This window comes from Pristiophorus japonicus, chromosome 21 (assembly GCF_044704955.1).
Source record: "Pristiophorus japonicus isolate sPriJap1 chromosome 21, sPriJap1.hap1, whole genome shotgun sequence".
NCBI lineage: Eukaryota > Metazoa > Chordata > Chondrichthyes > Pristiophoridae > Pristiophorus > Pristiophorus japonicus.
In genome coordinates, this window is record NC_091997.1 from 27,988,758 (window position 1) to 28,005,179 (window position 16,422).

General features: G+C 43.8%; 1 protein-coding gene across 1 annotated transcript in view; it reads right to left on the reverse strand.

Moving 5' to 3' along the window:
* scn4ab (sodium channel, voltage-gated, type IV, alpha, b) overlaps positions 1-16,422 on the reverse strand; it is a 247,080-nt gene that overhangs the window by 113,498 nt on the left and 117,160 nt on the right. Inside the window, exon 9 of the mRNA XM_070864513.1 lies at positions 5,575-5,716. Within this exon, the coding sequence (XP_070720614.1) occupies positions 5,575-5,716 (142 nt within the window). The remainder of the gene's footprint in view (positions 1-5,574; positions 5,717-16,422) is intronic.

Sequence of the window (16,422 nt, forward strand, 5' to 3'; positions counted from 1 at the left end):
ATAACAGAAGGGAACGGTCACTGTTCTGGGAAAAGGATATGGCCAGAAAATCCATGCATCACTCTGCACGATGCATAATGGTGCTTTTCTTGCACACTGCCATTTTTCAATGAAAATTGCGTTGTGCGTGCATTTTATAGTCTCTTGAACACTCTTAGTTCAACTTAACTTTGGGAGATCTCAGACAGCCATGTGGAGCTTTAAAATGGCGTTCCTTCACAGACCCTCTCTCTCAATACAGCCCCCTATACCTCCTAGTTAGAGGGTGCTATACATTATATCGATACCTCCTAGCTAGAGGGCGCTATACATCATATCGATACCTCCTAGCTAGAGGGTGCTATATATTATCTCGTTACAGTGTGTTTACAGAACATTAACATGTGTTGGGCCATACTCAATCCAGACAATGGCACTCGCCATTAGTTAGACTTGCACTAGCTCATATAATTCCCAGGAGCTTTTGCACGGCACGTTGGTGCAAGAGGGAAATCAAAATGGCGCGACGCCCTCTACAGGACATCTGGGACCTGTGTCAATAGGGCAACCAGCTATGACTCTCCTTAACTAATCAGACTTAAGAATTGTTAATGAACGGCGCAGAGTTTGAACCACAAAGCGCAAGTTAGAATCGTGAATTCAATGTTAAATCAAGTACAGAAAGTGACATAAAGAGAGGGAAAGAAAGGTTGAAGTAAGAGAGAGAAAAGAGACAGAAAGAAAAAGTTTTGAAATCTCCAACAACAATTCAAAGCTGAAGGAATGAGATTCCACACTTGTAGTAGTTAATTTTCAGGGCTAGAGAGGTTGTTTGGCAGTAATTAAGACTTATCACGCCATTATAATGAGTACTTAGACTGAAATAGACAAGCCCTAACTTTCTGTGGCGAGCTCGTGTCTACTGTGCAAGTACAAGAACTTCACACCGTTTAAAGCGGTTAAATGGTGGGTTAGACGGCGAGATGCCATTGTCGGGAAGCTAATGGTGGAATGGCACATCTCAGTCAGCAATGTCCAGAGTTTCGTGTTTATCTGCGTATCTGCCCTCGCCTGAAGTTGCATGTGTGATTTGTGCACAAGTAACGTTGAGTGCTGTTTGACGGCAAGTTCTGGCCCATAATATTTGGGATGATACCTTATTAATATTTTCAAGACAATTGCTTAATATTTAGAACAGCACTGCCATCTGATTCAGCTAGGATTGTCTACTTTGTTAATTGTGGCAGTCAAGCCCACTGAAGCATCCATCTACCCATACAGTTTTATTGCTAATAGTTTTGAACCATTACTAGATAGCACTATAACATTCATCACATAAGAACATAAAAAATAGGAACAGGAGTAGGCCATACGGCCCCTCGAGCTTGCTTCACCATGCAATAAGATCATGGCTGATCCGATCATGGACTCAGCTCCACTTCCCTGCCCGGTTCCCATAACTCCTTATCCACTTATCGTTTAAGAAACTGTCTATTTCTGTCTTAAATTTATTCAATGTCGCAGCTTCCACAGTTCTCTGAAGCAGTGAATTCCACGGATTTACAACCCTCTGGGAGAAGAAATTTCTCCTCATCTCAGTTTTAAATGGACGGCCACTTATTCTAAGATCATGCCCTCTAGTTCTAGTCTCCTCCATCAGTGGAAACATTCTCTCTGCATCCACCTTGTCAAGCCCACTCATAATCTTATACGTTTCGATAAGATCACCTCTCATTCTTCTGAATTCCAATGAGTAGAGGCCCAACCTACTCAACCTTTCCTCATAGGTCAACCCCCTCATCCCCAGAATCAACCTAGTGAACCTTCTCTGAACTGCCTTCAAAGCAAATATATTCTTTCGTAAATATGAAAACCAAAACTGCACGCAGTATTCCAGGTGTGGCCTCACCAATACCTTGTATAGCTGTAGCAAGACATCCCTGCTTTTATACTCCATCCCCTTTGCAATAAAGGCCAAGATACCAGTGGCCTTCCTGATCATTTGCTGTACCTGCATACTGTCCTTTTGTGTTTCATGACAAAGAACACACTGTATGAATGTATAAGGCAACTCTAAACTATTTCAAATGGTACAGGTGGTCTTATTTTGCCAATGGCTTGTGCGGGACATCATTGTTGTATTTCTAAGAAAAAAAAATAGTGACATTCATGAGATATCTTGCCTCACCAAAAAATACCAACAAGAAACTACTACATAAATGAAAAGAAAATAAGTTGGAGGGGCGATGAAAGAGATCTGGAGGCTCCTGATTGACAATAAATTGAGGCTTTCGCAACAATGCAAATCAGATGTTGGGATCTATTGAAAGGTCAACATTGAGCTGAAATAGTGAGGCAATCCTGTCACTTTATAAATCATTGGTGTGATCGCACTTACACTACTGTATACATAGGATTAAATTACATAGGATATACGGCTCAGCCAGTCCATGCCGGCGTTTATGCTCCACTCGAGCCTCCTCCTGTCTTTCCTCATCTAATTCTATCCGTATAATCTTATATTCCCTTCTCCCTCATAGGCGTGCCTAGCTTCCCCTTAAATGCATCTATACTATTCGCCTCAACCACTCCCTGTGGCAGCGAGTTCCACATTCTCACCACTCTCTGGGTAAAGAAGTTTCTTCTGAATTCTCTATTGGATTTCTTGATGACTATCTTATATTGATGGCCTTTAGTTATGCTCTTCCCGCAAGTGGAAATATTCTCTCTGTATCTACTTGCTATCAAAACATTTCATAATTTTAAAGACTTCTATTAGGTCACCCTTCAGCCTTTTTTTTCAAGAGTAAAGAGACCCAGCCTGTTCATCCTTTCCTGATATGCATATCCTCGCATTTCTGGTATCATCCTTGTAAATTTTCTCTGCACCCTCTCCAGTGCCTCTATATCCTTTTTATAATATGGTGACCAGAACTGGAGTCCTGGTCAGAGCATTACAAAATTGATATTGTAGCTATTGAAAGCACATAGGAACCAGAATGATTGAAGAGATTGGATGTTGTGTGATTTGGGCATGTTCTTACTGAAAAAGAAAAGCTTGAGAGGTGATTTGATTGCAGTTTTTAGGATTCTAGTTAAGATAGACCATGACAAGCTATTTCACCTTAGAAACATAGAAATATAGAAATTTACAGCGCAGGAGGAGGCCATTTCGGCCCATCGCGTTCATGCCAGCTGACAAAGAGCCGCATGGCCCTCGGTCAGCAACCCTGCAGGTTACATATAAACCTATGAACAATGAACAATGGCGGAAAGACAAAGAGCACACAGCCCAACCAGTCTGCCTCACACAACTGCGGCACCCCTTGTCTAGAACCGTACAACCAGCAGACACGATGTGGGCTTAAAGGGGAGTAAATTCAAAACTAATCTGCGGAAACATTACTTCACTTTATGGAACAGGCTCCCTAGGAAGACAATGGAAGCAGATAGTATTGATTCGTTCAAATGCAAGTTAGTTAGATTTCTTTCAGGAAATACAGATATGAAATTGCGGTCGGAGGCTTCCCTCGGGTGGATGTCTCCGAACCGCAATAAATCTACGCGCCTACCTGCTAGTCCTGGATTCACGGAGACTCGCGCTCCTGGGGATCTACGCATGGGCCTGCCTAGAGGCCCACCTATCCCAGGGGCGCAGGAGGTTCGCAAGCATCCCCTGGATCACATAAGTCGGCCCAACCAATCAGAAAGGGGGATCCTCATTATGCTTATGGGGATTCCAGTTCTGTACGGAATAAGCTGAATAGGAATCACCCAAAAAACACATATACACAAACTTGATTTTAAAAAATCATTACACGTTCAAAATTAATTAAAATACAATTTAATTAAACATTTAAAACGAAAATTACATTTTTTGAAAAATAAATGTAAACATTTTTTAAAGGGCCAAAAATAACAAACTTATTTTACAGGTTTTTGAATGTTAAATTGATTTAATAATTTTTATTATAATATTTATTTTCACCCTTACGTTGGTGAAAGTAGACCTTATGCCTGCTTTTAGCAGGCGTAAGAGTTTCATGGGCAAATAGCCCAACTCTACGCCAGCAGATGCCCATTGCCTGTGCAAGAAGATTCTTGACAGATCGCAAGTCCCAGGTTTTCGCACATGCGCAGCCCAAGCGCAAACTTGCAATTTGCGAGGCACTTATGGGCATGTACGCACCTTGTACGCAGTAATAGGCCATGGAAATTCCGGGCCAACATTCTGAGCTACATTGTCTGAGTAATTTGAGACATGAGTGTAGCATGCTTGGAAGGAACAAGTGTATTTTGGACCTATGGTCCCCAAGGCTTTCCACCAGAGATTTCCTCGCTTGATATCTGCATCTGTTGGCGACTATTTAATAGAGACCGATTACTATGATTTGTCAACAACTCCATTGTCATTGTATCGTGCGACTATAAAGATGGTAAAAGGCAAACTAGATGGAACTTGGTCTTTTTCTGTCACACAATTCCTATCTTTTCATGCACTTTCTCAATATACTGGGGCCAAACTAATTATAGGCTAGCATAAAAGCAAACTCAAACAATGTTGAATATTACCAGAACCAGGGAATGAACTGTTGCCTTGCGCTCACTTGTTATCTTTTCCATGTTATAATTGTACTTTCTTTCCTTTTTATTTTCATGCATCGAGCTCAATGGTAAATATGGTGTAACCCAAGTCACGGTAATGATTACATGATACCATGCACCATCTGCTCCTCCAGCCCAGCATATCAGCTGTTGTGTGGTTTTTTTGGTCAATGAGTTAATGCAGAAAGAAATGCAATTTCTATCTATTTATATGAGTCAGACACGTTCTACACATAAAAAAAGTTGTGATGAAGTCATCAAAAGAAGGATTGGACTTGCTAAGCACGATATGAAAGGCCAAAGATGTTTCGGTAAAAATGAAGAGTAGAGTTTATGAAGCAATGGTTATCCCTATATTATTATATGGATCAGAGTGCTGGAACATGAGAAAAGTTCATGAACAAAAGACATTAGTAGCCGAGATGAGTTGATTGAAGAGAATACTTGGTGTATCCAGTATGCAAAGAAGTAAGAACGATATAACAGGAACATAGATTGGACAAGGAACAACACTTCTACAGAAGGTCCAAGAAAGACAACTGCGATAGTTTGGCCATGTTTCAAGAACAGAAATAGCTGAAATACCTTTCATGGCCCTGCACACAGAGGTATCTGGAACAAGAAACTGAGGTAGACCAAGGAAGCACTAGATAGACATGTATTTTTTTAAAGCCTCTTCAGAACAATCAATGCTTTCCGTGCAGAGCATCATGTAATTAAATCTGGTAAGAGAGAAATAAAGAAAAAGAGACTGATGGGGGGGTGGGGGAGACAGAAATAGAGTGACAGACAGAAAGAGGAAGAAAACAGAAATAAATAAAAAGTGCTTAAAGAGAAGGTTGACATTCTAAAGAAGTGTGAGAAAGACAGAGAGAGAAAGAGAGATTGAATCTGGAATTACACCTGAGGCAATGCCATAAATGGTTGACTTAGCCCATTCCCTCTGAGAAAGCAAAATATATTCACAACAAAATGTTTGCTAACCCTTACCAGCTGGAAGAGATTTTCCCAGAAGTCTTGCGTCATGAGTCGAAAAAGTGACAGAAACGCCCAGCCAAAGCTATCGTAACTGGTGTAGCCATAGTTTGGGTTTCTCCCAGCCTTCAAACACATAAAACCTTCAGGACACTTCCTGGAAAAGCCAGCAAATAAACAATTAGCGAAGAGTAAACGCCAGAGCAGGATGGCATGGTATCTATCATACAGCACTATCAACAAAGAAATAACAGCCGCAAGACATCCCAAAGAATTTCACAATCACTGTTAATATGTTGGCAAACGCAGCCGCCAGGCTCTCACAAATTGCCATGAGATACATAAGCAGGTAATCTGTTTCTGTGGTGAAAGTTGAGAGATAAATGTTGGCCAGGAAAACTCTCCTGCGCTTCTTCAAATAGTATCATTGGATCTTTTCCATCCACTTGAACAAGCAGACAGGGACCTCAGTTTAACATCTCTTCCAAAAGAAACAACACCTCTGACTGACAGTGCAGCACTCCCTCAGTACAGCACTGAAGTGTTATCTGAGATCATGTACTCAATAATAAATACATTCCAGATTTGTTTTTAAACACAGTCACAACAGAAGGAATTGAAGTTTGGAATGGAGTTAGAACTGGAGGTTGTGATCTCCACAGGACCATCGATCGTGATTTTTTGCCACCTGATTTCTAGTTGGAATATGGAGATGTTTCAAAATTCAGCATATTTATGTACACAAGAAATAGGAGCAGGAGTAGGCCATTCGGCCCCTCAAGCCTGCTCTGCCATTCAGTAAGATCATGGCTGATCTTCTACCTCAACTCCACTTACCTGCACTGTCCCCATATCCCTTGATTCCATTAATAATCAAAAATCTATCGAACTCTGTCTTGAATGTACTCAACGACTGAGCCTCCACAGCCCTCGGGGGTAGAGGATTCCAAAGATTCACCACCCTCTGAGTGAAGAAGTTTTTCCTCATCTCAGTCCTAAATGGCTGACCCCTTATTCTGAGACTGTGACCCTAGCCAGAGGAAACATCCTCCCTGCATCTACCCTGTCAAGCCTTGCAAGAATTTTGTATGTTTCAATGAGATCACCTCTCATTCTTCTAAACTCTAGAGCATATAGGCCTAGTCTGCTCAATCTCTCCTCATAGGACAATCCCCCCATCCCAGGAATCAATCTGGTGAACCTTCGTTGTACTTCCTGAACGGCAAGTATATCGTTCTTTAGATAAATATACAAGATGAAAAATGTTACGAGAATGAACAGATAACGATCGGAAACAACTCGGTTATTACTATGGTTCTCACTTTATTTGGAGCGCTGTAGACCTGGCTGATTGTAGATTGCAGGTTGCAAAATTATTTTTAAAAATATTCATTCATTCCTGGGATGTGGGTGTCGATGGCAACAACAACAACAACTTGTATGTATATATATATATACTTAGCGCCTTTAACACAGTGAAATGTCCCAAGGCGCTTCACAGGAGTATTATGCGATAAAAAAATGTGACACCTGGCTGCATATAGAAATTAGCGCAGGTGACCAAAAGCTTGGTCAAAGAGGTAGGTTTTAAGGATCGTCTTGAAGGAGGAACGAGAGGTAGAGAGGCAGCAGAGAGGTTTAGGCAGGGAGTTCCAGAGGTTGGCAAGGCTGACATTTATTGTCCATCCCTAACTGCCCTTGAGAAGTATGCCGTCTTCTTGAGCTGCTGCAGTCGGTACAACTGAGTGGCTTGCTGGGCTATTTCAGAGGGTAGTTGTGGGTCTGGAGTCACATATAGGCCAGACCGAGTAAAGACGGCAGATTTCCTGGGGTCTGCATTACTAGTCCAGGAACATAACCACTATGCTATCATACCCCTAAGTCCATTTATCTTATTGCTTTTAGTGAGTCATTGCTGCATGAAAATTGGTTGCTGTGTTTGTCTACAAAACAGTAATTAATTGACTCTTGCGGATATGCAAGGTGTCATATAAATCCAGGTCCTCCCTCTACAAGGCAGAACCTGGGACTGTCGTGGTCTGTATGGCGCAGCTACTCGCAGGGTATATTTTGAAAAAATGTTAACAAGAAGCATTCTCGATGCCAATCACCTCCCTGAAGCTAAATAGGATCAAGCTAATTTTACTGTTTTTTAAAATAATAATTTAAATCAGTTTGCGTTCACTCATTCAAATGGGATGGAAATATTTTAAAAGTCACATCTCAGTTGATAAATGAATGGTGGAACATTTGTGCTGTCACATTCTCATTTCCTGCTGGCCTCATCTGAAAATATCCGAAGTCAGGCCTCACTTGGTTATCATCACTATCAGATTCAGTGTCATATATGGCTGCGCATCTATCGTATTCAACACCGAGTCATGTGCTGTCTGACAGATGCACCCAATACCGTGCCAAATATGCTTCGGCACAGCTTCCCGCTACTCCAGAGGAGCCAAAATGGCCAACCCAGTGAATGTAAGGAATAGTGTTTCTCTTTTATGGTTGGAATTGTATTTGTCATGTATTCAACTATCATTGTAACCCATGTATAAGCTGACCTAAGTTGTACACCTTGAGAACATTGACCACAAGGGGGTGAACTTGTGGGAGACACTCCTAACCTGGACTTTCAGGTATAAAAGGGGAAGCTCCACCAACCTTCATCACTTGAGGTCTTGGTAATAAAGGTAACTGGTCACAGAGTGACCTTCTCTCAAGTATGGGCCTCATGTGCATTTATACTGTATAGTAAGGACATATCATTGGCGACGAGAAACTGGGATTTAAACCACGCGAGCATGGCCACTAGCAGCACAGAAGAGAGGTAGTGTGTTGGTGATGATTGGGACGACTTTATTGCGAGACTACAGCAAAGTTTTGTCACTAAGGAATGGCTGGGACAGGATTCGGCCGACAAACACAGGGCTCATCTCCTGATGGTTTGTGGATCCAGAATGTACTCCCTGATGAAGGACCTTCTAGTGCCAGAGAAGCCAGTGGACAAGACATTCGAAGACTCAGTAAGTTGATCGGGGAACACCTTAAACCAGCGAGCAGCATGCACATGGCGAGACACCGGTTTTACACGCACCAGCGGCGATAAGGGCAAAGCGTTCCTGACTTTGTGACAGATCTCCAGCGAATGGCGAGCCTATGTAAGTTCACAGACGCATGCAGAACAGAGATGCTGTGAGACTTTTTTATTGAGGGCATCGGGCACGTTGGGGTTTTCAGGAAACTGATTGAGACCAAAGACTTGACCTTGGAAGCGGCGGCTCTGATGGCCCAGACATTTATCTCAGGGGAGGAAGAGACCAGAATGATGTATGACAAAAATCTTGGCTCAAATGCGGCAAACGACCAGGGAGACAACATTGTTAACGTGGCACACAGTTCTCTAGGCAGGCAAGGGCAATCGGACATGCCCGAGCATGTAGTTGAACCCAAAGGGGGAATTCAACAGAGACAATGGCTAGCTGAACGGTGATTCATTCCAATCGTAATGGACAATGCGGCTAGTAATGGGGCCATCAACACCTGTTAATGGTGCGCTTAAGGACAGTTACAGAGACAGTCAGAGACGATCGACTGGTAATGGACCTTTTGTTTCCAACAACGGGGCCTCCAGCTCATGCTGGAGGTGTGGAGGCAAACACCAGGTTGATGTACGAGGAGTACGGGCCCGATGTAAGCCCTACGAGGCCAAATGAATACTGGGGGAAATCGCTGGAAGCTGAAGTTCAGCGAGTTCATGTGGAGCACATATACAGTTCATATACCAGAACGCCACCGATAATGATGAAAGTGCTCCTCAATGGCATCCCAGTATTAATGGAGCTAGACACGGGGGCCAGCCAGTCCCTGATGAGTATCAAACAGTTCGAAAGGTTGTGGGTGTCCAAGGCCAGGAGGCCAAAATTATTGCCGATTGACGCACAGCTACTGACATATACAAAGCAGATCATTCCGGTGCTATGCAGCGCCACGGTAGTCGTGACCCACAAAGATTCTGAGAACAGGTTGCCACTCTGGATTGACCCGGGGTACAGTCCCACACTACTGGGGAGGAGTTGGCTTGCTGTCATGAACTGGAAATGGGGCGATGTCAATGCAATTTCTTCTGTGGAGCGAGTATCATGCTCACAGGTTCTGGACAAATTTGACTCATTATTTCAACCCGGCATCAGTACTTTCATGGGGGCCAAGGTAGTGATTCACATAAACCCGGACCCCAGGCCAGTACACCACAAGGCCAGAGCGGTGCCGTACGTGATGCGGGAAAAGATAGAATACGAATTGGACTGCCTGCTGAGGGAAGGCATCATCTCGCCAGTCGAATTCAGTGACTGGGCGAGCCCGATCGTGCCGGTGCTCAAGGCAGATGGGTCTGTCAGGATATGTGGCGATTACAAGGCCACCATCAATCGGGAAGACCAGTACCCGCTACCGAAAGCGGAAGACCTCTTTGCGACGCTATCCGGTGGCAATCTTTTTTCAAAATTGGACCTGACCTCAGCTTAAATGACCCAGGAGCTGGCGAGTGAGTTGAAGAAACTGACCACCATCACGACACACAAGGGGTTGTTTGAGTATAACTGATGTCCGTTCGGGATTCGTTCAGCCGCCGCAATCTTCCAATGAAATATGGAAAGCCTCCTCAAGTCGATTCTAAGGACGGTGGTTTTTCAAGACGATATCCTCATCACAGGTCACGATACTGAAGAACACCTCCACAACCTGGAGGAGTTGCTACGCAGGCTGAACCGGGTAGGGCTGCGACTGAAAAAGGCGAAGTGCGTCTTCTTAGCTCCAGAGGTAGAATTCCTGGGGAGGAGGGTAGCAGCAGACGGGATCAGATCTACTGCATCCAAAACGGAAGCGATCCAGAGAGCACCCAGACCCCATAACATGACAGAGCTGCGTTCGATTCTGGGGCTTCTGAACTATTTTGGTTATTTTCTTCCCAAATTGAGCACGCTACTAGAGCCGCTACACGTGCTCCTACGCAAAGGTCGCGATTGGGTCTGGGGGGGACAGCGAGGAAAGGGCTTTTGATAGAGCACACAACTTGTTATGCTCCAACAAACTGTTAATGTTATATGACCCGTGTAAGAAACTTGTTTTAACGTGCGATGCGTCGTCCTATGAGGTCGGGTGTGTGTTGCAGCATATGAATGCCAATGGTCAGTTACAGCCGGTAGCTTATGCCTCCAGAAGTCTGTCCCAGGCAGAAAGGGGTTACGGGATGGTAGAAAAGGAAGCACTAGCATGTGTATATGCAGTAAAAAAAATGCACCAGTACCTGTTTGGCAGAAAATTTGAGCTGGAGACAGATCACAAACCCCTAACGTCACTTTTGGCCAACAACAAGGCCATAAATGCGAATGCATCAGCCCGCATACAGAAGTGGGCACTTACGGCACAGTTCGGCACTAACAATTCGGCACAGACCGGGCACTGAAAATTGCGCCGATGCACTCAGCAGGCTCCCAATAGCCACCACTGAGGGGCAACCGAGCATGATGCTGAGATGGTCATGGCTGTTGAAGCTTTCGAAAGCGAAGGCTCACCTGTGACAGCCTGTCAGATTAAAGTCTGAACAAATAAAGACCCGCTCCTGTCTTTAGTTAAGAAATCTGTCCTGAATGGGGACTGGGCAGCCACGTACGGGGCATGTCCTGAGGAATTTAAACCATTTCATAGGCGCAAGGATGAACTCTCGATTCAGGCCGATTGCCTACTGTGGGGAAACTGAGTAGTCATGCCCCAGATGGACAGAGAGGTGTTTATCAGTGAACTTCACAATGAGTACCCGGGCATTGTCATGATGAAGGCAATTGCCAGGTCACACGTTTGGTGGCCAGGGATAGATGCAGACTTGGAACTTTGTGTTCGCAGGTGCAACACGTGTGCTCAGCTGGGCAACGCACCCAGGGAAGTCCCCCTTAGCCCCTGGTCCTGGCCTGCCAAGCCATGGTCATGCATCCATGTGGACTACAGGTCCTTTCATGGGAAAAATGTTTTTGGTTGGAGTAGACGCCTACTCCAAATGGATCGAGTGTGCCATTTTAAATTCAAGCACATCCTCTGCCATGGTAGAAAGTATACGGGCAATGTTCGCCGCCCATGGTCTACCGGATGTCTTGGTCAGCGACAATGGCCCGTGCTTCACAAGCACTGAATTCCAGGACTTCATGGCAGGAAATGGAAACAACCATGTCAGAACGGCACCGTTCAAGTCGGCCTCAAACGGCCTGGCAGTACGAGCAGTGCAGATAATCAAACAGGAGATGCTCAGAATCCAAGGGGGTTCCCTACAAAGCCGCTTCTCACGCCTCCTGTTAGCCAATAGATCCCGACCACACTCGTTCACAGGGATTCCACCCACAAAGCTGCTACCAAAAAGGAAGCTCAAAACCAGGTTATCCCTATACACCCTACTATGAAAGAAATTGTTGAGAGCAGGCTTCAGTCATAATGTGACTACCATGACAGGAATGTGAGTGCGCGATGTATTGATGTCAATGACCCTGTTTTTGTCCTTAATTACGATGCAGGGCCCAAATGGCTTTCAGGCACTGTGATTGCCAAAGAGGGGAATAGGGTTTTGGTAGTTAAACTTATCAATGGACAAATCTGCCGCAAACATGTAGATCAATCTAAAAGGAGGTTCAGCAACCCCATAGAAGAAGCAGAGGAAGAATATGACATAGAGTTTACTCCACCGAACACCGGAACCAAGTGGAGGAGAGCCCAGTCACTGTGGGCAGTCCAGACAGGCCTGAGGCACCGCAAACAGCAGACACTCAGGCTAGCGCCCAACAACTGGAGCCCCAACTCAGGCTGGACAAGGGAGCGTAAACCACCAGAAAGACTTAACCTGTGATCCCAATAAGACTTTGGGGGAAGGTGATGTCATGTATTCAACTATCATTGTAACCCATGTATAAGCTGACCTAAGTTGTACACCTTGAGAACATTGACCACAAGGGGTTGAACTTGTGGGAGACACTCCTAACCTGGACTTTCAGGTATAAAAGGGGAAGCTCTACCAACCTTCATCACTTGAGGTCTTGGTAATAAAGGTAACTGGTCACAGAGTGACCTTCTCTCAAGTACGGGCCTCGTGTGCATTTATACTGTATAGTAAGGACATATCAGTATTTATTATAATGTGAGAAAAAGCCACCAAGCCTGCTCTGTCCAGAATCCATTTATGATCATTCTGTTATGGACTTCTCTCCCACCACTACCTGTTTACCCTCTAAGGAGCAGAGATCTGTCCCGCTTGGCAACACCATCTGAGGACATGGTGTTTGGTTTCCACATGTACACTCTACCTCTCCACCACCTCTCTCAACCTCTGCACTTTCTCTTGCTGTCAGTCTGCTTTTCTGGCTTCCAGTCCTAGATGAACCGCAATTTCCTTCAGTTAAACATTGGGAAGACCGAAGCTACTGACTCTGGTCCCCACTACAAACTCCGTACCCTCAGCACTGATTCAATCCTCCCCCTGGCCATTGGCTCAGGTTCAAGCCTACTGTTCACTACCTTCGCATCCTATTTGACCCCGAGTTGAGAGTCCACGACCCATATCCTCTCTGTCACAAAGACCACCTGCTCCGCCTCCATAATATCGCCCGTTTCCACTCCTGCTGTCAAAAGACTTTATTATTCCAATGCTCCCCTGGTCAGACTCTCGTCTCTCTTGCTCTGCCTTCATAAACTTCAGCCCATCCAACACTCTGCTGCCTGTACCCTAACCTGCACCAAGTCCCTCTTAACCATCACCCCTGTGCTCGCTGACCTACATTGCCTCCCATTTTAAAATATCATCTTCATGTTTAAATCCCTTCATGGGCTCATCCCTTCCTATCTTTGCAACCTCCTCCAACTCTACAACCCTCCAAGAACTCTGCCTTTCTCCAGCTCTGAACTCTTGTGCAACCCCACATCCTCTATCCTACAATTGGCAGCTGTGCCTTCAGGTGTATAGGGCCTTAGCTCTGGAATTCTGTCACTAAGCCTCTCCATCTCGCTCCTTTCCTTTCAAATCTTCCTTAAAACCTACCTCTTTGACCAACATTTTAGCTATCACTTCTAATATCTCTTTCTTTGGCTGTGTGTCACATTTGTCTGATTATGTTTTTGTTAAGGCCCTATATAAATGCAAGTTGTTGTTGTCTGTAAAATTCTAACGGGATTGGGCAGGTTAGAGGCAGGAAGAATGTTCCTGATGTTTGGGAAGTTCAGAACCAGGGGTCACAGTCTAAGGATAAGGGGTAAGCCTTTTAGGACCGAGATGAGGAGAAACTTCTTCACTCAGAGAATTATGAACCTGTGGAATTCTCTGCCACAGAGAGTTGTTGAGGCCAATTCGTTAGATATATTCAAAAGGGAGTTAGATGTGGCCCTTACGGCTAAAGGGATCAGGGGTATGGAGAGAAATCAGGAATGGGGTAAAGCATGATCAGCCATGATCATATTGAATGGTGATGCAGGCTCGAAGGGCTGAATGGCCTACTCCTGCACCTGCTTTCTATGTTTCTATGTTTCTAAGTTGCATTGAATTAATAGTTGCTACACTTTACATTTATCAATTCTTTAATTTCATGGGAGAAAATTTGGAGCTTCTACATGGATATATGTTAAATAAAATTAAAAGTTATTTTCTTAACCATGTAAACACATTTTTGTTTGATTCCAAGTGCATCTGCTGGAGTTATCCCATGGCCAGGCTGAAGTACCTGCAGGAAAATTACAGTCTCGGTAGAGATATACGAGTCGTTCTCTGCTAAACTGTATACTTTTGATGTTGCTTTTCATCCACATGAAATGCCCTCTAAATTTTAATTGAACAGAACCTTCAAAGATTCAAATGTTCACAAGATTCAATAAAACCCCAGTCAGTTGAGTCTAGGTCATCCACAATGAATTTACTTGACCCATTTTTAAATGAAGAATTTTCTGCAATTCACAAGAATAAAGGCAACAGAACCTCCAATATCAACCATATTGAGGGGAATCTCTCCCCTTCCCTCCCCCCAGCAAGGACAATAGCTCAATGAGATGTTCACAGATTCTCATTTTATATGTATGGTACAGTAATACACAGGACACAGGAAATAGGACAAGTGAAAAATTCATAATATCAATCAAAAGTTATCTATCTTTGTCGAAGAGATTGATTTATGTAACCTAGGAGGAGATTTGTGTTAACTGCTTTTTATTGAGGCAATGTCTCTCGCAAGGTCTTGTCCAGTGGAAGTTATAGCCTGGGTAATGGAAGTTCCAATATATCCTTAAATCTGGAAAGATAAATTCTTCCATATTTCCCATAGCTCCTATATGGGAAAATCACTTATTTTCCCCACAAACTAAAATGATGGGGGTGGGGAAGTGGGGGGGGGGGGCGGGGGGGGGGGGGGGGAGTTAATTAAGAACAAACCAGAGTAATTTGATGACTGTCAATTTATGTAATAATTGGAATTTATCATATTTCGGACAACTTCAGGGAACATCCATCTTCATATATCCAATTTAAGTTGATGTATATTAGTTGCCATTCTGTACTGACCTAGAACCCTCAAGGAGACAGAATCACAACTAATTTTAATAGCAAGACATGTTCAAAGCCTACACAGAAAGTTATCTTCACATTCTTTGGGTCACGCCATAGAATGTTACACATTAACCTGAATTAAACTCACTGGGATTGGATGGAGGAGCTGGAGGATGAGAAAATGTGCCAAGAAACTCACCATACAACTACTGCTAACAGAATATGGGTGCTACTATTTTTTAGGAGAAGTTTTCAGTCTGTTAAATGTATCTTGTTTCATGACCATCATCTGTACCTGAACATGGTTACTGTAATGTATGCACCTGTGAGTATGCTCACAGGTTTGTAGAGCTGTTGCATTGTGAGTGGCTTAGCCAGTCACGTAATGTTCACAAGACTCAATAAAACCCCAGTCAGTTGAGTCTAGGTCATCCACGATGAGGTATGCAGTTGTGAGGCTAGTGGATGAACTGGTAATGTATAGTGTGATTGTTAAACCTTTGTTAATAAACCAACTATTTCTTAATAGCAATGTATTGCTATGATTTCTTAAGCAAAGAACCTATGAAGCAAATACATTACAGTTACCATGACTGGAACACCGAATGTCTGACCCAAAACCTGTATGTCCCTTTGACGCCATTCTATACAAATCATGACATTGTTATTGGCTCATTGAGAGACGCTTGACTGTATTTTATAAACTAGAATTTACCGTTGGGTTATCAACGGACAAATTATTAACTTATTCGTACAAGAAAGTATTTGCTTCCATGGGCACCTCATCACATCCTCAGCATCTCCGACAGCACTTCACAGTCAATACCTTACGACTGAAATGCAGTCAGCCAATTGGCACAGGGCGAGCTCCCACACACAGTTGATGAGATGAATGACATCCAGTAATGAACTAGAGTGTCAACCTAAATTATGTGCTCAAGTCTCTGGGGTACGACTTGAACCCACAACTTTCTGATTCAGAGGTGAGAGTGCTACCAACTGATTCACAACTAACAACAACCATTGAAAATAAGCTGACAGCTGTGCTACAATAGCACAGGAATTTAATACAAATGTCGGAACTGAAGAAGACTTGCTTCCACTCTTAAAGTGAGTCCTTAGGTGGCTGAACAGTCCAGTACAAGAGCCACAGTCCCTATCACAGGTGTTAACCAGCATGCTAAAAGCAGCCCACAAATCCTAATAATTCCCTTTATGTTAAAGGAACATACTCTATATACTTGAGATTTATGGCTAATACAAGGTGGTTGTGTCATATGGCGGTCATATCAACCCCC